The 26,393-nt window shown below is 43.0% G+C and overlaps 1 protein-coding gene across 1 annotated transcript; it reads left to right on the forward strand.

The window, feature by feature from the left end:
- Nucleotides 1–1,351: 1,351 nt before the first annotated feature.
- LOC133912783 (L-gulonolactone oxidase 2-like) lies at nt 1,352–13,138 on the forward strand. The gene is made up of 2 exons (XM_062355691.1): nt 1,352–2,200; nt 11,779–13,138. The coding sequence occupies exons 1-2, from the start codon at nt 1,457–1,459 to the stop codon at nt 12,868–12,870; spliced, it is 1,836 nt and encodes a 611-aa protein (XP_062211675.1). The 5' UTR covers nt 1,352–1,456; the 3' UTR covers nt 12,871–13,138.
- The last annotated feature ends 13,255 nt before the right edge of the window (nt 13,139–26,393 follow it).

Raw genomic sequence — 26,393 nt, forward strand, 5'->3', positions numbered from 1 at the left:
ACTAATTAAATAAAAATAAAAATAAAAAATAAATACGCACATAAATAAAGTTTCTATAGCTTGCTAATTAAATTAAGTATAAAAAATATAATTGGAACTTGCTACATACCTAAATATCATGGAAAATTTTTCTAATTCATTAAAAATTAAAATAAATACACTCAAACCTAAGGTTTTCATAATGGAGCATGTTAATTAATTAAAATATTAAAAATATAATTGGAGCTTGCTACATACCTATATATCATGACTAATATTTTTAATTCATTAAAAAAATATAGTGATACCTAAAGTTTCTATATTGGAGCTTGCTAATTAATTAAAATATAAAAAATATAATTAAAGCTTGCTATATATCTTGATTTTTCTAATTCATTAAAAATCAAAAATAAACATGCTCATACCTATAGCTAATGTCAATCAATAATAAAGATATTTTCCACCATAAGCTACTAATCGAAACTTCCATATCATAAATAAGATATAATTATATCTACATTATCTTAAAACATCATGACCATGAATTCATCTCCATTGTTTTAAAATTTTGAGTAATTTAACAAATAAAATTCAACTAGAAATAGATTGAAGATGAAATTACATACATTGAAACACCTAAGGCATTAGGATTCCTCAAACTTTTGAAGCCACTCAGAACTTGATGACCAAATATAGCCGCCACCGAGCAAAGATAGAACTCCTCTCTATTGTACTTGGGCATGGAGAAGGAGAGGAGAGCTTTTAACTATCACTGTCGGTTGGTAGCTTAAATCAACAGTGCTGAGGGAGCTAGGCATCACTGTCGACTCAAGTCATCGACTGATAGTGATGATTCTTATCACTATCGATTCATAAGTCACAATGACTAATCTTTTAAACACAGTTTATAAATCAACAGCGATACACGTTATTATCAATCTATTAGAAACTGACGGTAATAAGCTGCCATATATAATAGTGGTAGGGAGCGTACGCACGTATATGACCACACAACAACATGCTAGCATCAGTTGTGTTCGCGCTCGCTTGTTATGGTGAAAGCAGTCTCCGACGGCTCGACACGAGTGCCCCACCCGTACACACATGTGCAGGCCACACAAATTAAGTAACGAAGGAAATGCTTCAAGCCTCGCCTTCCTTAGCTGGTGCTGTCGAGTAAGAACTTACCAGCACCACACATAGGGTACAGGCTAGCTATACAGACAATACACACAGTTGCTTTACGCGCGTAATACGTACGTGTTGAAAAAACACCAAGCATACATACATGCTTCGACCATGGAAAATGTAAAGTCACTTGTACAAGTGACCGCTTGTCTTTGTATCCTTGTCGTTGAAACGACTTCCACTGATATCATTCGAACGCCGCATACATAGATAGGTACTTGTTTGTATAAATAGGATATATGTCCTGTTACTTGCAAGCTACCTCTAGCTGCCTCGCCTCCATTGTACAATGAGCACAACTCCCGTTGCCGCCAGTGTCCTCAGCCTCAACTACCACCACAAGCGCAGCATGATGCTGCTCGTCATCATCCTTACCGCGGTATTGACCGGGCCAGCAGATGATCATAGAGCCGCCGCGAGCCCGCCGCCGGACCCCGTGCAGTGCTCATCCGGCGGCGGCACGGCCGACTGCACCGTGTCCAGCGCCTATGGCGTGTTCCCGGACCGGTCGACGTGCCGCGCGGCCGCTGTAGTGTACCCTTCCTCGGAGGATGAGCTGGTGCGCGCCGTGGCCAACGCCGCAGCGTCCAAGACCAAGATGAAGGTGGCCACAAGGTACTCCCACAGCATCCCGCAGCTGGCATGCCCAGGCAGCGGCGACGGCGGGGGCCTCGTCATCAGCACGCGGAGACTCGACCGTGTCGTGTCCGTGGACGCCGTCAGGGGGCAGATGACGGTGGAGAGCGGCATCACGCTGCGGGAGCTCATCGCCGAGGCGGCTAAGGCCGGGCTCGCGCTGCCCTACGCGCCCTACTGGTGGGGGCTCACGCTGGGCGGCATGCTCGGCACGGGCGCGCACGGCAGCTCGCTCTGGGGCAAGGGCAGCGCCGTGCACGAGTACGTCGTCGGCGTGCGCATCGTCACGCCGGCACCTGCCACTGAGGGGTACGCCAAGGTGCGCGTGCTCACCACAGCCGACCCGGAGCTGGACGCCGCAAAGGTCTCCCTCGGCGTCCTCGGCGTCATCTCTGAGGTAAGGTATAGCGGGTTCTCTATGTCAGCTACCTGCATTTCATTGCTTCATTCATAAGTGTTAATGCCCAAGTTTTTTTTTTTTGAAATTTTTGCTGCAAAAACTAAACCTCGTCGATCTATCTGGTAGCAGTCTGAATATCTGCTAAACAAATTGCTGCAGTAAGTGATTTATCGTTTCTTAAGCATGCGCTACGACATTTATACAGAACCGCCGATCCCTATTTACACAAAACCAATATAATGATGATCACAAGTAGTGACATGACATCAGAAAAAAAAAGGCAATTTATTTATAGCAAATCTGTATTTTAAAACACAAAATGCTGCTGTAGTGTATGACCAAGATATATATAAGCCTACTTGCGAACTCAAAAGTGAAGAGTCACGACCAGAGTTTCAAAAACAGAAACTGGTCCCAACGATTTCCTCGGTTTTCGTGAATACTACTGAAAAATCGACGAAAATCGATAAAATTCAGACAAATTTTACCAAAAATTTGAATTTAACTGAATTCTATATAATTCCCCTTGGTTTCTATTATCGAACTGTAGCAAATTAACCGAAATTCTTAAATACCAACCGGTATTCGATGAATTGGTAAACCCTGGTCAGGACTAGCTATCTGAGTGCGTACTACAACAATTTATTGGTTGAGTACAACAGTTGATATTCTTGGAGTACAAAACATGATACATCAAGTACAAATCAAGACAACCTGTTTGGAAACCACCACGTTGCTGCCACGCAAATTCCATCAGAGTGACTTTAGACCATGCTATTCTTCTTTTCTTCACACACCGGTATGGCGCAGCACTTTATTTTTCTATGCATGGTGAGCCCTCCGGCTAAGAAGTAATCTGCAAAGTGGCAGTCAGGTGTTTTATTTAGAGTACTAAAAATTTACCTTTAAGGGAATTGTTCGTGTTTCTCCTGTATACAAACATGCCCTTATATTAGATGGATTTGAGATGATATTGTTTGGACAGAGATCTTGATCTAGAATTTGAGTGCTTTCTAAAAAGGAGGACGAAAAGAATAAGCATGCTGGCCAATTAAGAGAAGAGGATAAAGTGAAAAAAAAGCAAAGATTCTCTACATGAGGGCAGCCCGATCACAAGAAAGACATAAATTCGTTTTGGGCATTACGTTTCCTCCCCACTTGACACGTGAGAACGAAATCTGGTGGGGGTGGAGCTAACTGTTTCATATAAACCAGTAAGTTGATATATGCTAATAGTATGGTTAGTATTAATGTAATATTTTATCATGATAATATTTAATTAAAAATTAATTATTTTAGTTTTTTATGAGGTTATTATCATTTAGTTAGAAAACATATAGAATTAGAATAGAGATAAAAATTATGTTAGTGAAAGAGAAAATTATTTATGCTCTAAATTTATACCTGAATCATATCTATATTTATTTATTCGTGTACGTTTTGATCAATTGTTAAAATCGTGCGTTAAGGGTAGGCATTCCAACCGAAATCCGAATAAGCTTGCCTTTCCTCCATGATGTGCTTTGTATGTAGCCTGCTTACTACGACGACCTTGAGCTACACGGTGTTTCTTAATATATTATGTTAATAAGAATTTTGTATTTTTTATTATTTTTATTATGAGTTTTAGCTATTGATTAATTGTATTTTACCTTAACTCTTTATTTAGGTATTTAATTTTTATAATAATTTGATTTTACAGTAACCTTCTTTTTTCTATTCTAACCCCAATTTCAACAATTATTAATTTTGTTTTATTTGGAATCTTTATTCAAATATTTTCCTTCCCAAACCGTATAAAAATCAAAGTACTAATTTTCTATACTTTTTAATTATGAATTTAGCTATTTATTGATCGTATTTGATATAGACTTTTTGGTTTAATATAGGCAGTTATATGTTCATAACAATTAGTGATCTATATTATTTTCTTTTTTTGATTTACGTGATAATTTTATGATCTTAAGAGTGAACATGGTGTCTCCTTTTAACACTCCAATAATAATATAATATATTCTCTAGCTAAATGTAGCTGTTCTCAGGGAACAAACATATAAATGGCCAGACAACCTAGTTTGACTCAACGTTAAAACGATATTTTTGGATAATGATACACTACTATAAAAACTATTTTTAGAGGCGGATCATAACCCATTTGTACAGGCGTTTAGCCAACCCGCCTGTGACCGAATGCTTGTGAAAATGGACGATTTCCACATGCACAATAGATGCCGCCTGTGGAAACCTATTATCACAGGCGGTCCTTAAGTGAACCTCCTGTGGAAATAGCTTTCCACAAACGGCCTCTTTTGCAACCGCCTCTATATAGGTAAATTTCCATAGGCGAACGACATAAGGACCAGCTTGTGGTATGTATCTCATTCAAAAAATAATAAAGAGCATATATTTTATTCTCTCCAGATTTCAATAGATTTTTAAGATAGATTCCAGCATCACAGATTTCAACAGCATTTGAATCAACACAATTCTAATTTTTAACACAAATACAGAATTATTCACAAGTACAATATTTTTACATCACAAGCCAAATATTCAACACATGCATTCTTTCATCTCCTACTCACAAAGCCTCAGATGGCTAGCCAATTCGCCTCTGAGATCGAAGAATCTGTCACTCTCGTGGATGACTTCGTGCATGATGAACCGACACATGTCACGTTGGATGTTTTAGATTTATTCGTCTTCTAGAGTGGTGTGGATAGGTTCGATCATCCGTGCCTGAAATAAAAACATAACTTAAAGAGCTAAAACACTACTGACAATGGAAACAGAACCAAATAAGAATGTGCAAGTGCAATGATGACTTACATCCTTAGAGTTCGTTGTGTACATCCCGTTTACCCTAAAAAACTGGTAAATATAATATTCACAAAGAACGGTGTTGAAACGTTGCTTGTGGCACTTCAAATAAAAACGCAACGTATTCGTGAGTTTAATAAAACTCTTCATCATAAATAGTGAGATAAAAGCATTAGAGGTGTGTTATTACTAGAAAATGTGTATGAACTGTCATCGCATCCGGCTTGGCCGCATCGTGTATCCCACCTTTCATTACGTACCACTTGAAGGTGCCTGAGGTGGAGAGACTGAGCACGGGCGCGAAGGTGCATGAGGCGGAGAGGCTTGACATTGGGGCGGAGGTGCCTGAGGCAGAGATGCTGGGCGCGGGGGCGGCCATGGCACTGGCGATTATGACTGCTGATGGCTGAAGATGATATCCCGTATGAGATACAAAATGAAGTTGCCAACAGCTTCATCGAGAATCTCGATACCCTCAGGTGTGCTGATGTCTAGCTTGTACTTCATGAAAAGTGGTTGTACTGAGTCCACTTGTACCTTGACGTAACCAGCCGAAATGTCTTGATTATGAAACACACGGCCTGAAATGGCCTGACCCGTGGTAGCCTCGATAGTGATGTCTCCCTTGCCGACCGAATCATGTAGCATGAAAAGGGTAACCTCTGTGATATCATCCACATGATATCTCAGGTTATCGGCCTGCATGGACCTGACGCTGCTCCAAAAGCTTGGGCTGGTTGATTGCTCTATCATCAATAATGTTGCCATTTCCTTCTCCTATTCATTCCACATTTTCATGAACTAGACCTTAACATGTTCTTGTATCTCTTCCTCTAGGGTCTTCTTATATCTTTTATGGATCTTGTACTAGCCCACAGCGTCTGGAAACCCATGCTTCCAGCCCACTTTTGATCCGATGCCTCAAGTGCGACCCGGGTGTTCCTTGTTCCCCAGGGCCTTGGTAAGCAAGTCATTCTCCATGTCGAGCTCTAGAGACCCTTCGTTAGCAATCTTTTGATTGGTCTGGGTGACTTCCACGGTCTCAGATTTGCTATCATTTACAGAGGCGGTTTTTTATGTCAATCGCCTGTGCAATTCATTTCCACAGGGGGTTCATAGGTAAATCGCCTGTGCAAACGTATCAGTGCATATTTTTTCCTAAAACCGGCACTGATTATTTTTCGGAAATATTCTTCTATTACATATTAAGCTTCTTAAATTAAAGCATATAAATTAAAGCATATACATGCCCTAAATACAAATTCAAGCATATTATTACTCCATACATGCCCTCGATATAAATTAAAGCATATTCTTACATCATACATACAAGTCCTCGATACAAATTAAAGCTTATCCTAAATTTACACAAATTTCAGGTTCTGTCACATTAGAAAATAAATGCATAACATGGCACTATTTGTCTTGAACTGTTTTCCCTACACCATCAAGGCGTATGTAGGGCATCACAGATCTATCGAGAGTTGCTTCTACAATTTTGATCTTTTCTGAATATTCGAAAGGCGGCATGTCATCGAACTAATTGTATTCTTCCTCATCCTCCACATTCTTAACTCCGACAATTCTTTGTTTTCCGGCAACAACTACGTTCTTAATTTCATTCGTGGGATTGATTATATAGAAAACATGTGCGACGTGATCAGCGAGTACCCATGGGTCATCTTTGTGGGCTACAATACTAAGGTCGATAGTTGTGAACCTGTAGTTGTCCACCGCCACGCCATTTGGATGTTTGACCCATTTACACCGAAAGACGGGGATCTGCAGATTCACTCCATAGTCGAGTTCCCATATTTCATCTATGAACCCATAGTAGGTGATCTTTTGCACTGTTGTGTCATAGACTTCTATCCGAACGCCGCTGTTTTGGGTCGTGCTCTTCTTATCCTTTGCTTTAATATAAAATGTGTATCCATTAATGTCATACGTTTGCCAAGACGTAACTAAACATGATGGGCCACAAGCCAATATTTTCATATTTTTTTTATCTACAAATTCACCATCTAAAAAGTTTTAGTTCTTGAACCATATGGTGAAGCGACGCTTGTGCTCTTTCAAGATCCAATCATATGAGCGGCCTTGATTTTTTGTGTGAAGCTCATTTAGGTGCTGCTCGACGTACAACCTCACTATTTGGAGTTATTGCAAGATGGTGAAATGTGCTTCTTCTACTGCTTTGTAATCATGATCGATGAATCTTTTCTTTCCTTTGGTCCCGCTCCCAGACAACCTCCCCTCATGTTGAGATACAAGTACAACAACTGGTTTAGCATCTTTTATGTAATCGATGAAATACTCAACAACTTCCTCGGTACTGTAACCCTCTATCATGGAATCTTCTAGGTGAGCACGATTTCGTACATAGCCCTTGAGAATGCCCATGTACCGCTCAAATGCATACATCTGATGTAAGAATACAGGGCCCAGTGCAATTATCTTATTCACGATGTGAACCAAGAGGTGTACCATGATATCGAAAAAGTATGGAGGGAGGCACATCTCAAGTTGGCACAGAGTCTCTACCAAGTAACTATGTAGAGCACCTAGTTTTTCACCTTCAGATGTGCCAACTTGAGATGTGCCTCCCTTCATACTTTTCTGAACAATTGCGTTGAAGAAGTAACACAACCGTGTGATGACCATCTTTATGTATCCTAGCTTGATACCCCTACTTGCAATAGGGAGCATCTATGTCATCATCACATGATAACCGTGAGACTTCATGCTGATTAGCTTCAAATCTTCATTGAGACTAGTTCCTTGATGTTGGATGAGTAACCAGTCGGGACTCTCACCCCACGTAAGCACCTGCATAGTTCCTTTTTCTTCTCAGGTGTCAAAGTGTAGCTAGCCGGGGCAAGATAATGTTTCCCATTTGGTCTGTCTTCAGGGTGTAGCTTTGGCTTGATTTTAAAATGCACCAATTCCTTACGTGACTTGATTCCATTATTTATCTTGCCCGGTATGTCCAGTAAGAGGCCAAGGATGCTATCACACACATTCTTCTCAATGTGCATGACATCGATGCTATGGAGAACGTCCAAGTCCTTCCAGTGGGGCAAATACTTAAAGAAAATGGGCATATTCTTCCATAGCATGCTGGTCAGCGTCTCACTTTTCTTCCTCTTTTACCCTTCGGCGGCTTCCCGAAAACAATCTTGATGCTCTTGACCATTTCAAACACTAGTGCCCCGTGCGAGGTTTTGGGCCAGTACCTTGCTCAATCATGTTGTCAAAATGTTTCTTCATCTTACGGTATCTGTGAGTTTTGAGTAAGAACCGTTGGTGTCGTGTGTACACTACCTTCTATGAGTACGGAAGGTACACAGACGCGGTTTCATCCAAGCACACTACACATCCTTGCTTCCCTTTAACCGGTCCCGATAGGGAAAGAAGTGCGGGATAATCACTGATGGTAATGAAAATTATGGCTTTCAGCGTGAAGTACTATCGTCGGAACTCATCCCACACCCGAATGCCATAGTTCCATAGTTTCGCAATATCTTCCATCAATGGTTCCATAAACACATCTATATCATTGCCAGGTTATTTTGGTCCTTGAATAAGAATGAACAGCATAAGGTACTTTCGCTTCATACATAGCTATGGACGAAGGTTGTAGATGACCAGGACCACTGGCCAAGTGCTATGTGAGGTGCTCATCTCACCAAAAGGATTTATTTCATCGGTACTCAACATGAACCTTACATTCCTTGGTTCTTCAATGAAAGCTAGATACATGGCACCAAACTTTCTCCATTGGCTAGCATTAGCGGGGTGTCGAAGCATAGTTCCATCCTTATTGCGCTTATCAAAATGCCAATGCATCAGTTCAGAGTCCTTAGGAACGACTACAAACGCTACAAGCGGGAGATCACTGGTAGGTACCACATCACCATGGCAGGACTTCTTCTCTTCTTCTCCGCGTTGGAAGAAGTGTCTTCTTCGTCGCAACCAGCATTACTCTTCTTCTTCTTCACGTTGGCGGAAGCATCTTCATCCTCACAATTATCATTCCTCTTGTACAGACTCGTATTGGACATTAGGCATCTATCCAAGGCTTCGTACTCTTTATGGTAGAGGATGTAGTAGTTCGGACACGCGTGTATTTTATGCACATCCAATGACAATGGACAGATAAGCTTCTTCGCCTGATAAGTGGTGGTGGGCAATGAGTTAGGCTTCGGAAGTATATTTGCCAAGAGGCTCAACATATCCGAGAAACTCTTGTCGGACTATCCATTGCTGGCCTTCAACCTTAGAAGTTTAAGCACCGAATGCAACACCGTAAACTCCTTATCATAGCCCTTTGATTCCTCGTACAAAAAGTTCCTTCGAAGCCTTCTGTAATGCCTCAAAATTATCTAAACCTCTCATGTCCCTTAAAACACGCGGTTCTGCGTGGCGCAACATTTCCTCCAGATTGAAATCGATATCATCATCCATTATAACATCAGTATCGCATTCGACTCCATCATCATCACCATCCACTTCATCAGCAGCGATGTCGTCGTTTGGTTCGCATGTACGTTGTTTGTCGTGATTGGGCCAACATGTGTAATCCTCGAAAAAACCTCTCAAGATCAAGTGTTATTTGATTATGCTTGATTTGTCCCACAATTTCTGGTTCATACAGTCAGAATATGGACAATATATTTCCTTTATCTTCTTAGTCAAAGCGTCCTTCTCGGTGGCTTCAATAAAAGTAGAGAGTCCTTTAATGTATATTTCTCCACGTCTTGGCGTATCGTACATCCATGATCTGTTCATCTTTAACTTCAATCATAAAATTAGATAAATAAATAAATTAATTAATAATAAAATCATAATTAATTTTTTTTAAAATAGAAAAAAATTGGCATGTTATGATTATAATACGTAGATCTAGATCTAGATCTAAAAATCCTCATTCACGATAAAACATCCTAGAGCCTAAAAAACATCAAATTGAAGCTACATTTTTGAAATATAATACTATTATCATGTGAATCTACACTATTGAATCAATATAAAACAAATTTTAGCTAATTTGAGGATCTAAATGGCTAGAACTACGAGCATCTCTCGAACCTACGCAGACCCTAAATAAGCTATAAATCTAAATCTAGACTTAAAAAAGATGCTAGCTAGGGATGAGATACTCTTACCTTAGATGTCTCCTCTAATGAATTCAAAATCAAAATCTTCCCCCTTGGTTTTCAAATTTCGCGGCTGCCTTTTGAGTTGTACTGTTCGACCAACAGTGACCTCAGTTTGAATTGAACTCCCCTCGGACAGACACTATTTATGTAGCTATTATCACAAGCGGTTTATATAACTAACCGCTTGTGAAAACTAATTTTCACAGGCAGTTAACATAAGGAACCGTATGTGGAAACAGACTCTATTTTCACAGATGGTTTACATAAAGAACCACCTGCGAAAATGAAGCATTCCACAAGCGGTTCCTTATGTGAACCATCTGTGATAATGGAGTCTATTTACATAGACAGTTTCTTATGTTAACCACCTATGGAAATGAAGCATTCTACAGACGGTTTCTTATGTGAACCGCCTGTGATAATTGAGCTATTTACATAGGCGGTTCACATAAGGAACCGCCTGTACAAATTAGTTTTCACAGGCGATCCACAACTATACGAGACCCCAGCCTACTACTCAGACGGATTATCATATGAACCACATGTAAAAATGAACAGTAGGTGTCTCGAAAAATAGCTTTTGTAGTACTGATACAGACATTCCTAGCCGTGCCTGTTGATACTGTTTCAGCACGACCCATTTTCTTCATTTTTGCATACTGTTGATACTTCATATTCTAATGATATATGGTCTATAAAACACTTCGATCGCCAGTTTTCACCTCGATACATTCGAAAAATATAACGAGTAAATCCACAATACAAACAAATATTCTTCTGAGACAAATATGTTGGTTTCGTTTCAGTATGGTCGGTGCTAATATTCGTGAAGACATTGTTAGTCGATCACAGTTGCTTGACTACATATGTACTGTCAAGGTGATATTCGAAATATCGTGAAAAGTAAATATTTTCAAGACAGATCTACTCAATCGACGTCGACTAGTCGGACTATCGCGCAGTGCATCTACGAATGTAGCGATCACGGCATCATCGGACACCGCTTTTTCCTTCTGCACCCCAATCCAGCTCTCCTTTTCCACTATGTGCAAAAATGAAGAAGTGCCACAATGTGCAAAAATAAAAAACAATGAGAGTGAAAACTAAAGAAGTAGCCACAATGTGCAAAAAAAAATTACAGACTATGATCAAAGAACAATGCAAAAATAAAATAAAAATCCACAGCCGAAATAAAGAAGTAGCCACAATGTAAATGCTTTCTCACGATTTGAGTGCACAAGTACAAATGAGAAAAATGCAAGCTTTAGCACCAGATCGATCGAACGAGGCCATCCGCAACATGCATGTGGCCTTTTTCATCGTCCCCATCTGAGAAAAATGAGCGTGGTATTGTTGGAGGCTTGATCCAGATGATTCAGATGTTTAGGGTAATTAGTCGCTTCCAAGTGTATTCTACCTCTTGCAAGGAACCTTCAATTTAAGTTTGGAGTGGCAGACGCAGAAGCTCACATGTAAATTTCAGTTCCGATTCCGATTACATTGCAACCATACAGTTGGGGGTGCTGTCATTTTCGAACCAAGCAGCGGTCGTATCTAGACGACCGTAAATAAGCGTTTGCACTTTTCATGCAGGTGACGCTGGCGCTGCAACCATTGTTCAAGCGTTCAGTGACGTTCACCGAGCAGGACGACGACGACCTGGTGGTGCAGATTGCGAAATTCGGGTACCAGCATGAGTTCGCCGATATCGCATGGTATCCGGGGCACGGACGAGCGGTGTACCGCATCGACGACCGGCTGCCGTTGAATGCGTCCGGCGAGGGCGTCCTGGACTTCATCGGCTTCCGCGCCACCCCGACTCTTGTGATCCAGGCCAACCGGCTCGCCGAGGAGCTCTTTGAGCTTGCTGGCAACGGTAGCGGCAAATGCCTGACGTCGCGGGTGACCCACGCGGCGCTCTCGTCGGCGGGGTACGGGCTGATGCGGCGGAGCGGCGGGCTGTTCACGGGGTACCCGGTTGTGGGGCCGCAGCACCGGATGCAAGCGTCGGGCGGGTGCGTGACGGGACCGGAGGACGCCCTGCTGACGGCGTGCCCGTGGGATCAGCGCGTGAGGGCCTCCAGCTTCTTCCACCAGACCACCTTCAGCCTGCCCGTGAGCCGTGCCGTGGCGTTCGTCGAGGACGTGCGCCGGCTGCGGGACCTCAACCCCAAGGCGCTCTGCGGCGTCGAGCTCTACGACGGCATACTGATGCGGTACGTCAAAGCGTCCACGGCGCACCTGGGGAAGCCGGCGACAAGCGGGGAGTCAGGCGACATGGTGGATTTCGACATGACGTACTACCGCAGCCGCGACCCCGCGCGGGCGCGGCTGTTCGAGGACGTGCTGGAGGAGATCGAGCAGATGGGCATCTTCAAGTACGGCGGCCTGCCGCACTGGGGCAAGAACCGCAACCTCGCCTTTGTGGGCGCCGCGCGCAAGTACCCCAGCATGGCGAAGTTCTTGCGTGTCAAGGACGCCTACGACCCGGACGGCCTCTTCTCCAGCGACTGGAGCGACATGATGCTCGGCATTGGTGGCCGCTCGCCGACGAGGGAGGCACCCGGGTGCGCGCTGGAAGGGATGTGCGTGTGCTCGCGGGATGAGCATTGCGCGCCGGGGAAGGGCTACGTCTGCCGGCCCGGCAAGGTCTACAAGGATGCCAGGGTCTGCACCAGGGTGTAGTCCAGCGTCGTCGTAGAATCGATTAAGCACACTCGGGTACTTTAGGCCCATTCGAAAGCTGAAGCAGAATTCTCGCAGGAATTTGGTTACTTTCTCCTCGATTCCCAACAGAATTGAAATGCCTACTACGAAGTCCAGTTATGATCCGGAGTGCCGTATCCTTGTCATTGCTCCGCTATGCCATTCATAAGTACGTCATACGAATATAGAATTATAGGCATACACTGTTGCTGTTACTCACCAGATCGGATATATACGACCCCTTCCATTCCTTTTAATTAATATTAATTATAATTTTTGTTGTGTTTAAAATATAATTTCGATCATTGGTTTATTACTCCTTTGATACTCATAAGGTGAACTTGCTCTTATTATTCATTTTTTGGTAAAAAATATGATGCTACTAATTTTTTTTGATGTTTTATTATTTAGGAATATAGAATAAACATCACAAGCTCACCTTGATGTCATCTCTCGACAGCCAAATCTACTCGAATTTAAAGTCGAGCCCTAATCAGACTCCAAGGTCTACTCGAAGTCTCAAGACAACATGTCAATAAAATAAGTATAACTTTCGCATTCGAAGTCTAATTGAGACGTTCTTGGACTGGTTGGAAAGGTTACGATGAATATTTTTAATGGATCTAGTCTCACCTTTAGATTTGTTAGGATTAATCAGAGCTATTGAAATAAGGTGATGTGTTAGCATTTTGGATTTTATTGGGTCTTGTAAGCATGTTAGGGTAGGAGTCCAAATTGTATACGCCTCTTCCCACGACTGCACAATGCTAGGTTGACCTTATTTTGTTCCTCCTATATATATTGAGAATGGATAATGGATAGTTACCAAATCTGGCTACCCAAAGGTCTTCTATAATTCTCGGAGCATTTATTTCTCTTTACGAAGGGGTTCTCGAGAAGAAAAGAAACTGCTCGCAGGTATCCAAGGCGTCTCATAATCGGGAAGATCTATATCAAAGAATAGGAATGAAGAGTCCAGAGGACATACAACACCCGAATATATATACAGAGCCAATGGGCCCTGCGGAGGACAATAGATACAAGTCCATAAAAGCCAACGAAACCCAATGAAGAATTCGCATACTAGGTTTAGATCCATCTAGCTAGCTACACCTCCTTGTAACAGGCTCAGATCAATACAAGACAAAGAGAACGTAGGATTATTATCCTTAGAGAAGCTCGATCCTGTGTAAAACCCCCCGTGTGTTTCCCTTATAATTCATCTGCTCAAAGTATTCTCCTATTCTTCAATAAGTTCGTTAGATCGGTGATTTACAAATTGTCAATAGCTGGTGCTGCCCGTGGAGATCATGATAAAAGGCGTTATAGAGTCTACATACAACATGCCATCGACATCGCCCATAGCTTTGCCAAAAATTGGTTTTTCAGATGAGGAGTTCTACGACAATTTTACCTCTTATCCCGATGAACTGGTGACCAATCAGGTAGATTTGGGTGATGAACTTTCTGATGATGATTCAAGCGATGAGGTAAGCTGTTTTATGGATCAATACGCCAAAGATTACGACATCGAGTTCAAACCACTCGGTTGTGAAGTTAATTGTGAATGTAAGATTCACAGCAAGTCAGGATCAGATGATAAGGGCATGGCTCCCTCGGATACACACAAGGTGAATTCGTTCTTCATTGTTCATATTTTCTTCATAAAGAATAGCATACTACTAAGTTTTTGTGATGTTTTTTTTTTTACTTAGGAACTTGGGAGAAGCACCACAATCTCAACCAGACATCATCACTCGAAGGCCAAGTCTACTCAGAGTCAAAGTTGAGTCCTAGTAGAACTCCAAACTCTACTCGGAGTCCTAGGATAGCATGTCAATAAAACGGACATAATGCTCGCATACGAAGTCTGATTGAGCCAATCTTGGACTTGCAGGAAACCTTATGGCAAGTCCTTTCCAATAGATCTGTGCTCGACCAAATATTCTTTATAGTTTAGTCAGAGTCGAAGGAATAAGGTGCTACATCACCGTTTTGGACCTTGTCAGGTCATGTAATCGTATGGATAGTCTGATAAGAGTTTCTCAGATCTGTTGAATCTCTTGGAAAACATGCTTTTGAAGCCTAACTCCTTGCCCACCACCACTTATCAGGCGAAGAAGCTTATCTACCCGTTGTCATTGGATGTGCAAAAATACACGCGTGTCCAAACCATTGTATCCTCTATTGTAAAGAGTATGAAGCCTTGGATAGATGTCCAGTGTGCAATGTGAGTCGGTACAAGAGGAATGATGATTGTGAGGATGAAGATGCTTCCGCTAACGCGAAGAAGAAGAGTAATGCTGGTCGTGTCGAAGAAGACACTTTTTCCAACGCAGAGAAGAAGAGAAGAAGTCCTGCGATGGTGATGTGGTACCTACCAGTGATCTCCCACTTGCAATGCTTGTACTCGAACCCTAGGGACTCTTAACTGATGCGTTGGCATTTCGATAAGCGCAAGAAGGATGGAACTAAGCTTCGACACCCCGCTGATGCTAGCCAATGGAGAAAGTTCGATGTCATGTATCCAGAACTCACCGAAGAACCAAGGAATATAAGGTCCACGTTGAGTACCGATGGAATGAATCCTTTCGGTGATATGAGAACCTCACATAGCACTTGGCTAGTCGTCCTAGCCATGTACAACCTTCCTCCATGGCTATGCATGAAGCAGAAGTACCTTATGCTGTCCATTCTTATCCAAGGACCGAAACAACCTGGCAACGATATAGATGCTTTTCTGGAACCATTGATGGTAGATATGGTGAAACTATGGAACGAGGGGGTTCAGGTGTGGGATGAGTTCCGACGACAGTACTTCACGCTGAAAGCCATGATTTTTATTACCATCAATGATTATCCTGCCCTTTTTTTCCCTATTAGGACAGGTTAAAGGGAAGCAAGGATGTGTAGTGTGCTTGGATGACACCACGTTTGTGTACCTTCTATACTCACAGAAGGTAGTGTATACGCGACACCGATGGTTCTTACTCAGAACTCACAGATACCGTAAGATGAAGAAATATTTTGACAACATGGTTGAGGAAGGTACTGGCCCAAAACCTCGCAGCAGGGCACTAGTGCTTCAAATGGCCAATAGCATCAAGGTTATTTTTGGGAAGCCGCCGAAGGGTAAAAAGAGGAAGAAAAGTGAGACGCCGACTAGCATGATGTGGAAGAAGATGCTGATTTTCTTTAAGTATTTGCCCTACTGGAAGGACTTGGACGTCCATCACAACATCGATGTCAGGCACGTTGAGAAGAATGTGTGTGATAGCATCCTTGGCCTCTTACTGGACATACCGGGCAAGACAAAGGATGGAATCAAGTCACGTAAGGACTTGGTGCATTTTGAAATCAGGCCAGAGCTACACCGTGAAGACAGACCAAATGGGAAACATTATCTTCCCCCGGCTAGCTACTCTCTGACACCAGAGGAGAAAAAAGCTCAGTGCAAGTGCTTACATGGGTTGAGAGTCTTGACTGGTTACTCATCCAACATTAAGAACATAATCTCGATAAAAGATTTGAAGCTAATCGGCATGAAGTCTCACGATAATCATGTGATGATGATGCAGATGCTCCCTATTGCAATCAAGGGTATCAAACCAAGATACATAAAGGTGGTCATCATACGGTTGTGTCACTTCTTCAACGCAATTGCTCAAAAGGTGACCGATGCTGAAAAACTAGGTGCTCTACATAGTTCCTTGGTAGAGACTTTGTGCCAACTTGAGATGTGCTTCCCTCCATCCTTTTGTGATATCATGGTACACCTCTTGGTTCACATCGTGAATGAGATAATTGCACTAGGTCCTGTATTCTTACATCAGATGTATGCGTTTGAGCAGTACATGGGCATTCTCAAGGGCTATCTAAGGAATCGCGCTCACCCAGAGGGTTCCATGATCGAGGGCTACAGTATCGAGGAAGTCGTTGAGTGTTGCATCAATTACATAAAAACTTCTAAACCGATTGGTGTACCTGTATCTCGACATGAGGGGAGGTTGTCTTAGAGAGGGACCAAAGGAAAGAAAAGATTCATCATCAATCATGATTACAAAGCAGTGGAAGAAGCACATTTCACCCTCTTGCTGCAGCTCTAGATAGTGGCACCGTACATCGAGCAACACCTGAATGAGCTTCACATAGAAAATCAAGGCCGCTCATATGATTGGATCTTGAAAGAGCACAAGCGTCACTTCACCACATGGTTCAAGAACCAAAACCTTCTGGATGGTGAATCTGTAGATAACCAAAATGTGAAAATGTTGGATTGTGGCCCATCAAGTTTAGTTATGTCATGGCAAGCGTATGATATTAATGGGTACATGTTTTATACCAAAGCAAAGGACAAGAAGGGAACGACCCAAAACAGCGGCGTTCGGATAGAAGCCTATGACACAACAGGGGAAAATGTCACCTACTATAGGTTCATAGATGAAATCTAGGAACTCAACTATGGAGTGAATCTGCAGATCCCCGTCTTTTGGTGCAAATGGGTCAAACACCCAAATAGCATGGCGGTGGACAACTACGGCTTCACAACTGTCGACCTTAGCATTGTAGGTCACAAAGATAACCCGTGGGTACTCGCTGATCATGTCGCACAGGTTTTCTATATAATCGACCACGTGAATGAAAAGAAGCACATAGTTGTTGCTGGAAAACAGAATTGTCGGAGTTGAGAATGTGGAGGATGAGGAAGAATACAATTAGTTCGATGACGTGCCGCCTTTCGGAGATCTAGAAAATATCAAACTTGTAGAAGCAACACTAGATAGATCTGTGATGCCCTACATACACCTTGATGGTGTAGGGAAAACAGGTCAAGGCAAATAGTTAATAGAATATTGTATCCTAATATTCAAGTTGTATGCTTTAACTGTCAGAGTAAGTTGCTGAAAATTGTACTGTTCCTGAAAATGTCATTGTGACCAAACAAGTTGATGTTTTGCATTATTTTACTCAAAATGTATGCACAGTCAAGGACCACCTCAAACATCGTTAGAAAGCTAATAGAATATTGCATCCAAATATTCAAATTATATGCTTTAATTTAATAAGCTTAATATGCAATAGAAGAATATTTCCCCAAAAAATAATCATTGCCGGTTCTAGGCAAAATTATATGTTTCCACAGGCGGTTGACCTAAGAAACCGTCTGTGGAAATCATTTTCACAGGTGGTTCCTAAGGTCAACCGCATGTGGAAATCATTTCCCAAGTGGTTACTAAGGTAAACCGGCTGTGGAAATGACTACTATATATAAAATCACGCGAGGCCCCGAAAACCCTAGCCTTTTCCTTAGTTTGCGCGCGCCATCAGGCTGCCCAAATTAACCGTGCCTCCTTTTCCGCCGCCTCCATCCGCCGCACCCTTATCCTCCGTCGGCCGCATGCTCTCCCCCGACGAGGAGGGCCACCCCTCTCTGTCTGCCGCCCCACGACGAGGAGCCGAGCCCTCTCCGTCTGCCGCGCCGAGGAGGGGCTGTCGCCGCCCGAGCCACCGAGGAGGAGCCACCGCCGCTCGAGGTACCGAGGAGGACCTCATGACCGAGGAGGAGCCACCGCCGCCCGAGGTAACCCGATCCCGCGCATGACCCATAACCCAAACCGTTCGGTAAGTAGCCATCCCCCCTTTCTACTCGGCCAAGCCGTCGTAGCCGGTGCTCCGGAGCCGTGGTCCTTTCTTGTGCTTTGTGATGCTCGGCCATCGTGCCGCTGTGCTCTGTGATGCCCGGCCATCGTGCTGTCGTGCTCTGTGAATATATGTTCTCAGCTCTGTGATGCCAGCAGGCTAAGTTCGTTTAGTGTTTCATTTGTGTTCTTTAGCTAGGCCATAGTCACCAGTTTATGATCCTGTTATATCTCTGTTAATCAATTTTGCATTCACTGTGTTGTCCTTTATTGGTGCCCTATGATCAGTGGCTTGCACTTTGTATTAGTTCTGTTGGAGAGCATTTTTGCTCTCTGTGCACTGTTGGGTGGGCACCCTTGTGCTTGGTCTGGTGAGTGTTGGTGCCCTTGTGGTGCCTTGAGCTCTCTGTTTCCTTTGGCCTTGCTGGTAGGTGCCTCTGCTGGTGCTCTTGTGCTAGCCGTTTGGGGCGCCCTACTGTATTGTGACGATTGGGCTCCCTCTGTTGAGTGTTAGAGGTCGGCTGGTACCGTGTAGTTGATTTTATCATAGTTTTATACTTGATCATTAACTTGGGTAGCTCGGCCTAGCTCTCATTAATATATGTTCTCAGCTCTGTGATGATAGCGGGCTACGTTCGTTTAGTGTTTCATTTGTGCTCTTGAGCTATGCCGTAGCCGCCAGTTTGTGATCCTGTTATATCTCTGTTAATCAATTTTATGTTCACTGTGTTGTGCTTTATTGGTGCCTTGTGATCAGTGGCTTGCACTTTGTATTAGTTATGTTGGAGAGCATTTTTCCTCTCTGTGCTCTGTTGGGTGGGGGCCCTTGTGCTTGGTTTGGTGAGTGCTGGTGCTCTTTTGGCCCCTTGAGCTCTCTGTTGCCTTTGGTCTTGTTGGTAGGCGCCTCTGTTGGTGCTCTTGTGCTGGCCATTTGGGGCGCCCTGCTGTACTATGCCGATTGGGCTCCCTCTATTGAGTGTTGGAGGCCGGCTGGTACTGTGTAGTTTATTTTATCATAGTTTTATACTTGATCATTAACTTGGGTAGCTCGGCCTAGCTCTAGATGTGATTTGTTACACTAATCGGTAAATCTTAGTATGCGTTGGATGGCCGTTAATTCAGTAATCCGCACTGAAAGCAATCTCTTTGTTTTAACACTTGTTCAGTTGGTACCTATTTTAACACTTATTACTGATCTCGGCTTGATTTGGGAACTGACTTTAGTTGAGGTTGCGCAAATTCAGCCTATCTTTAGTATATGACATAGACAATCTTAAGCTTGGTGTGAAACTGTAACTTATTTAAGTTCAGTATTATGTTTTCTTCCTCTTTGTTTGCTGTGTGGGGATTTTGTTGTTGCATGGTTATCTCTTAATCAATCAACAAGCTTACTGCTGCAAGCATAATGAACAAGTGACAAGACAAACTTAACTTGTGAAATTATATTAATTGTTGTCCCTTCTTGCTTGTGCTCCTGATTGTGTAGACTCTTACACATTCACCAAATAAACAATGAGAGTATTAGATTTACACCCCCATTATAAAAATAAAATAAAATAACTTGTTTGGCATCTTTAAGGTTTCAGACCATACTTAGCATTATGATGTGGTCTTAAAAGCTATAAGACATGAAACATATGCCCAGTAGCAAAGGCTATGGCAGTATAATAGGACCAACTTATGAGTACCTTGAGTTTTGATCCCACACTGAACTAAAATTAGTTACAGATCCTAAGAAGATGCTTCCAACTAACAATTGCATCTAAAAATAGAAATTAATAAGCACTTTTAAAAAACCACCGCAATGACAAACGGAGCCTTATTCTATTGTATAGTCCCGTCTGCTACAAGCCTTACCTTGTACCACCCTACCATTCAACAAGTGAATTGACCACTATGTCCAGATTGGTATCTTGTGCAAGATTGGTATCTGCTCGATCTCCTACTCTCTAACGAGGGAGTACAAGCTCTGTGAGCTCATACTCCCTCGTTAGAGAGCAGGAGATCGACTAGAGATGCAAAACAGTGGGGAAAAGGCCATGAGTTGTCACGCTGGTGCTGCAAAGAAGGCAAGGACTCCAAGGAAGGCGGCCAAGCATGAAGTGTAGTAAGAGGAGGGAGAGACTACCTGACATTCTCCATGGATCCCGACGTGTTGGATTTTGGCCTTGAACGAGCCGAGCTAACGGGCGCGTGGCCTGCTATGTCCAGATTTCCTGTTATTTGCTAGTCACAATTCCTCCTTAGCATTGAGTAGAGAAGAAAATGACATAGTGAATCTTTTAGGATCTATCAAAATGTAGTCAAAATTTATCAACAATTTTCTTCAAAAAAATGTAGACTAAGAAAAGCGAAATAGGTATGCTGCCTAGGGATAGCAGTAGTTAGTTGAATTAAGTATGGCTTAATAATGATGCCACTTGATTCCTTTTTTTTCCTATATGAAAAGTTTAAAACACATACATTGATTCCTTTTCTTTCCTCTAAAATAATATTATTGCATCTTGCTTCACAATGGTATCTTTCTAGGTAACAATAATCCAGTGGTTGAGTAAGTACCATGAGGCATAAGAGGACAGTTACCCCTATGAAACTAGAAGCAAGCAGAAGGTTGGATAGGAGCCCAAGCCCTCTCGCAATAGAGGGCACCCCGGTACAAACGATGCTCGCAATAGAGGGCTCCCCAGCACAGAGGCCGCTCCAAATAGAGGGTGCCCCGACACAAGATGGGGCGGATCCAAGCAGGAGGTCGGATAGGAGCCCAAGCCCGTAGCAGCCGTCCTCCTCCAACAGCAGCGAAAGCTTGGGCTCGTATCATAGCCCGAGCCCTGTTCCATGCAATAGGGAGATCCGACATCAGAAAAGTGACAATGACTACAATCCCGCTGTAGAGGTATTTAGTTGAGTCAATGCATTGTATACTTCTTAAATGGAGGAATATTTTTTTGGTTTATGTCAACTCTCCTTTTTCTCTCTCTAGAGGGTGAGGGAGCAAAGATCTTCACGTCCATCATCTACGCTACAACATTCTGCACCACAACCTTCCGCTCCCTCTATGCCCAAAACTTCGGGTCCCTCTAGGGGTACGCTGAAACGAAGACGGGGCGAGTGTAGCAGAAACAAGTTGTCATCTGGTATTTATACAATAACACAGGTCGGTGTTGAAGGGGAGTCTGTTGCACCTCGTGAGGCCTGCGCCAAATTCCGCAATAGTTGTGGATTTCTTGTCAAGGAGTACATCCCAATCACTATAACTGATTGGCGGTTGCTATCGGATGAGATGAAGGAGTTCCTATGGGCAACATTGCAGAGAACCATCCGATTCCCCTCGGGAACAGAAGAAGTAGCCAAACAGAATGCATTGAAAACTATGGGAAAGAGCTTCCGGGGCTAGAAGAGTGAGCTGAATAAGGACTTCGTGAAGAAGAACTTGGTACCCTTTAATATATACAGAGAGATTATGCTAGACCAATGGATAGAATTTGTTAGGCAGAAGACCACACCTGAGGGCATCAAACTGGGTGAATCATTCAAGCACCTTGCGAAGAAGAATAAGCACCATCATCACCTGGGATCGTCTGGGTACGCCTCCAAAATTCCTGAGTGAAGGAGGCAAGAAGAAGAGGCTACCCGGGTTTGGGAAACCCAACCCTTTGGAAAATTGTGACGAGTGAAGCAGGAACTAGGTCTACGCTCGATCACAACGAATCGAGTCTGGAGACTTAGCCTTCCGAAGCCCCGAGACCATGGAGGTGACCCAGACCATTCAAGGGATTGCTAAAGAAGGGTCTCTAGAGCCCGACAGGGAGAATGACCTGCTTACCAAGGCCCTGGGGAACAAGGAACACCCGGGTCACACTCGAGGCATTGGATCAAAAGTGGGCTAGAAGCATGGGTTCCCAGACACCGCGGGCCAGTACAAGACCCATAATTGATATAAGAAGACCCTAGCAGAATAGATACAAGAACAGGTTAAGTTCCAGTTCATGAAGATGTGGAATCAAAAGGAGAAGGAAAAGGTGGCATTAATTATCATAGAGCAACCAAAAAGCCCAGGCTTTTGGAGCAGCATCGGGTCCACGCAGGTCGATAACCAGAGATATCCTGTGGAGGATATCACAGAGGATACCCCTTGCATGCTACATGTTTCGGTTGATAGGGGAGACTTCACTGTCGAGGCTGCCATGGGCCAGGCCATTCCAGGCCGTGTGTTTCACAATCAAGATATTTCGGCCGGTTACACCAAGGTACAAGTGGACTCGGTAAAGCCACTTTTCGTGAAGTACAAGCTTGACATCAGCACACCTGAGGGTTTCGAGATTCTCGACGAGGCTGTTGGTAACTTCATTCTGTGCCCCAGACGAGATATCATCTTTAGCCGTCAGAAGTCACAATCGCCAGTGTCCCAGCCGCCCCTGCATCCAGCATCTCTGCCTCAGGCGCCTCTGCCCTAGAGCCAAGCCTCTCCGCCTCAGGCACCTCCGCCCCAGAGCCAAGCCTCTCGTCCTCAGGCACCTTCACCCCCACACCTAGTATCTACGCCTCAGGCATTTTCGCATCGTGCTTCACTGTCTGTGACTCCAGCACCTCCGCCTCCAGCGTCTATGACTCTAGCATCTCCACCTCCAGCGTCTGCGCCTCCGCCACATTCACCTGAGCATCAGAGGGTCCATGTCATGGTTACCCTGTACAAAAAGACTCTACCAGCTCTGGTGAAGAGGTGGCTTCTGTCCTCATCAAAATCAAAGGCATCATCCACTCAGGAATCTCCAGCGAAGGACGATCTCATGAAAGAGACCGGAAAAATATTAAGTACCTCTCAGTTGGATTTCTTGCCTACACCGGATGTTCCTGAGAAATATGAGCATGGCAAGCCATTTCTGCCATTGTTTCAACTCCAAGAAGGTCCATGGGAGATGAGGAGATTCCACAAATGGTACATGAGGGCATGTCACGCGGGGTTCTCCATAATCACTGCTTCTGTCCCCGCTAATGTTATCTAAGCGGAGACTCTAATCTCATGGTGGATTTTAAGGACATGCACGCTTTGTTCCACCACAATAAACTTGATGTCAATGTCATAAGCGCGTGGTGCCTGTAAGTGCCTACAATCTACCCTTATATTCGTATATCTACCAATGTATGCTATAGAAGCTAATGACTAGTGACTTGTTTTGTAGGATGCAATTTAACGATGCGGAAAAGTTGAAGGCACTCGTCGGATTCATTAATCTGCAACGAATTTCCTAGCCCAACATGGTTGTGAACATGAGGACTGATGACCCCAAGATTAAGGGGAAGAGTAACTAGGAGAAATCAAGGGTCATAAGAGAAATGACCAAAACACGCAGGCTTAAAATATCAACCTATATAGGAAGAGCTATGCTAGAAATGTAAGACAAGGACTACATCTTAGCTCCCTACAACTTTAAGTAAGTGTGATACGCCATGAACCTAACATAAGTATTCAACTTAATTGATCGATCAAGAATCTAACATAAGTATTCATGTAGAGACCACTATATTTGTATAATACTGATGCCAAAGTCGAGCAAAATTGTGGTCCTTGACTCAGCTGATTTGCAACAAAAATCCTACTAAGATTTTATTGACATTATATAAGGGTAAAGGAAATCTCCATACATAAAATTCTTATAAATCATTTATGAATTGATAATTACTTATTGGCATTCGAATAGGGTCTACAAGTGGTACGTAACGAAAGGTGGGATACACGATACAGCTAAGCCACACGATACGGCCAAGCCGGATGCGATGACGGTCCGTACACACATTCCAGTAATAACACACTTCTAATGCTTGTATCTCACTATTTATGACGAAGAGTCTTATTGAACTAACGAATACATTGCATTTTTATTTGAAGTGCCACAAGCAAGGTTTCGATAGCATTCTTTGTGGATACTATGTTTGCCAATTTCTTAGGGTAAACGGGAGGTACACAACCAACCCTGAGGACGTAAGTCATCATTGTGCCAGAACATTCATATTTGGTTATATTTCCGTTGTCAGTAGTGTTTTAACTCTTTTAGTTGTGTTTTCATTCCAGGCACGGATGATCTAACGTACCAACCTCTCTCTTACAGATAAAGATATCCAAAACGTCCAACGTGACATGTGCCAGTTTATTATCCACGAAGTTATCCACAGGAGTGGCAAATTTTTTGATCTCGGAGGCGAATTAGCTAGCCATCCAAGGCTTCGTGAGTTGGAGAAGAAAGACTCTTAGCATTATATGCTTGTGATGTGAAAATACTTGTGAATATTATTGTACTTGTGTTAAATATTAAAATATGTGATGCTATTGAAATCTAGGATGTTGAAATTTGTACTGAAACTATGTAAAACCTGGAGGGAATAAAATATATGCTCATTATTTTTTTGAAAGAAATACATACCATAGACGGGTCCTTATGTCACCCGCCTGTGGAAATCTTTGTATCTATAGGCAGAAGCTAAAGTGAGCCGCCTATGAAAAAGGTTTTCACAGGCGGTTCCATAAGAGGACCACCTGTGGAAAACCATTTCCACAGGTGGTTTGTTTTGCGCATGTGAAAATCGTTCATTTTCACATGCCTTCGATCCCAGGCGGGTTGGCTAAACGCCTGTGGAAATGGGTTACCACCCGTCTCTAAAAATTGCTTTCGTAGTAGTCACTACGTGAAAAATGGATATGGGTGATGGGTGATAACCTTAATGGGTGACGGGTACTGTACCGTCACCCCGAACGCATCACTGATGGCTAGTCATTGGTGACGGTTTCTTACCCGTCACTAATGACGAACAAAAGTGATGGGTATTAACTTTTACCCGTCACCTATGACCGTCTCCCATGTGCTGGGGAGAAAATTATAGGTGACGGGTGAGCTCTTCACCCGTCACTTATATGTATAATAAGTGACCTGTTACCTATGTATTAGTTATAGGTGATGGGTGAATTATACACCCGTCACTTATGTTCTTTATAAGTTACGGGTAGATATGTTACCCGTCACTTATAGCTTTCACCCATGTACTGGGAGAAGGACATAAGTGACGGGTTACCTAGTTACCTGTCACTTATAAAGAACATAAGTGAAGGGTAGGCATTTTACCCGTCACTTATGTTCCTCTTGCTCGGTACGAATGAGCTATTTCCTGGCTGCATCCTGGAACGTAGCCAGGATTTGGCAGCCATCTTCTCCCTACAAACAATAGCAACACATCCAAATACATATCGACAAACACAATTGTAGGAGTACTCGCTTCATCACGGAATTGCAAATATTACAAAGTTCAAATGTATTCATTATAGAATCACAAATGTTACAAAGTTCAAATGTATTCAACTCATAATTACTTAAGACTTCACAACTTAAGGCTTCTGTAGTGGAACTCGCCCTGCAGGCTGATAATGTCAGACACCATGAACTTAGCGATTCATCGTCGAATATCCGGGAGCGCACCGGCATCGAGAAACATACACTTGTATTGCTGCATAATTTAATGCGTAACCAGTGTCATGTTACCATGTAATTAAACTAATTACCGAAATTAGTTATGAATAATCTTGTATTGAACTTACTTCGGGGGATTTTATATTCTTTGCTCGGAGCGTGAGGAGCATGTTCCACGCAACATAGAATCCATAGGTGTTGCCCGGTGGTTGTTGGTGGTACTGCTGAAAATAAACTTTACTGTTAGATGAAAAGAGAAAAAAACAGCAACAGAGAATATTTGGTATTTTGTTTGGTAGCACTTACCGCGTACCCGATCTTGTGTGTCATCCTACGACCAGCTTTCGCGTCGTAGTCAGGATGTGCTCGAAGGTACTTGTCGAAAGCCCTGCATAAGGAGGGATCG

This window comes from Phragmites australis, chromosome 3, assembly GCF_958298935.1.
Source record: "Phragmites australis chromosome 3, lpPhrAust1.1, whole genome shotgun sequence".
Taxonomy (NCBI): Eukaryota; Viridiplantae; Streptophyta; class Magnoliopsida; order Poales; family Poaceae; genus Phragmites; species Phragmites australis.

Excerpts from the sequence above, each read along its gene's own strand:
- LOC133912783 (XM_062355691.1), top strand. The coding sequence starts at position 1,457 with ATGAGCACAACTCCCGTTGCCGCCAGTGTCCTCAGCCTCAACTACCAC. Across the intron at positions 2,201-11,778 it reads TCCTCGGCGTCATCTCTGAG|GTGACGCTGGCGCTGCAACC; the intron begins GTAAGGTATAGC and ends CTTTTCATGCAG.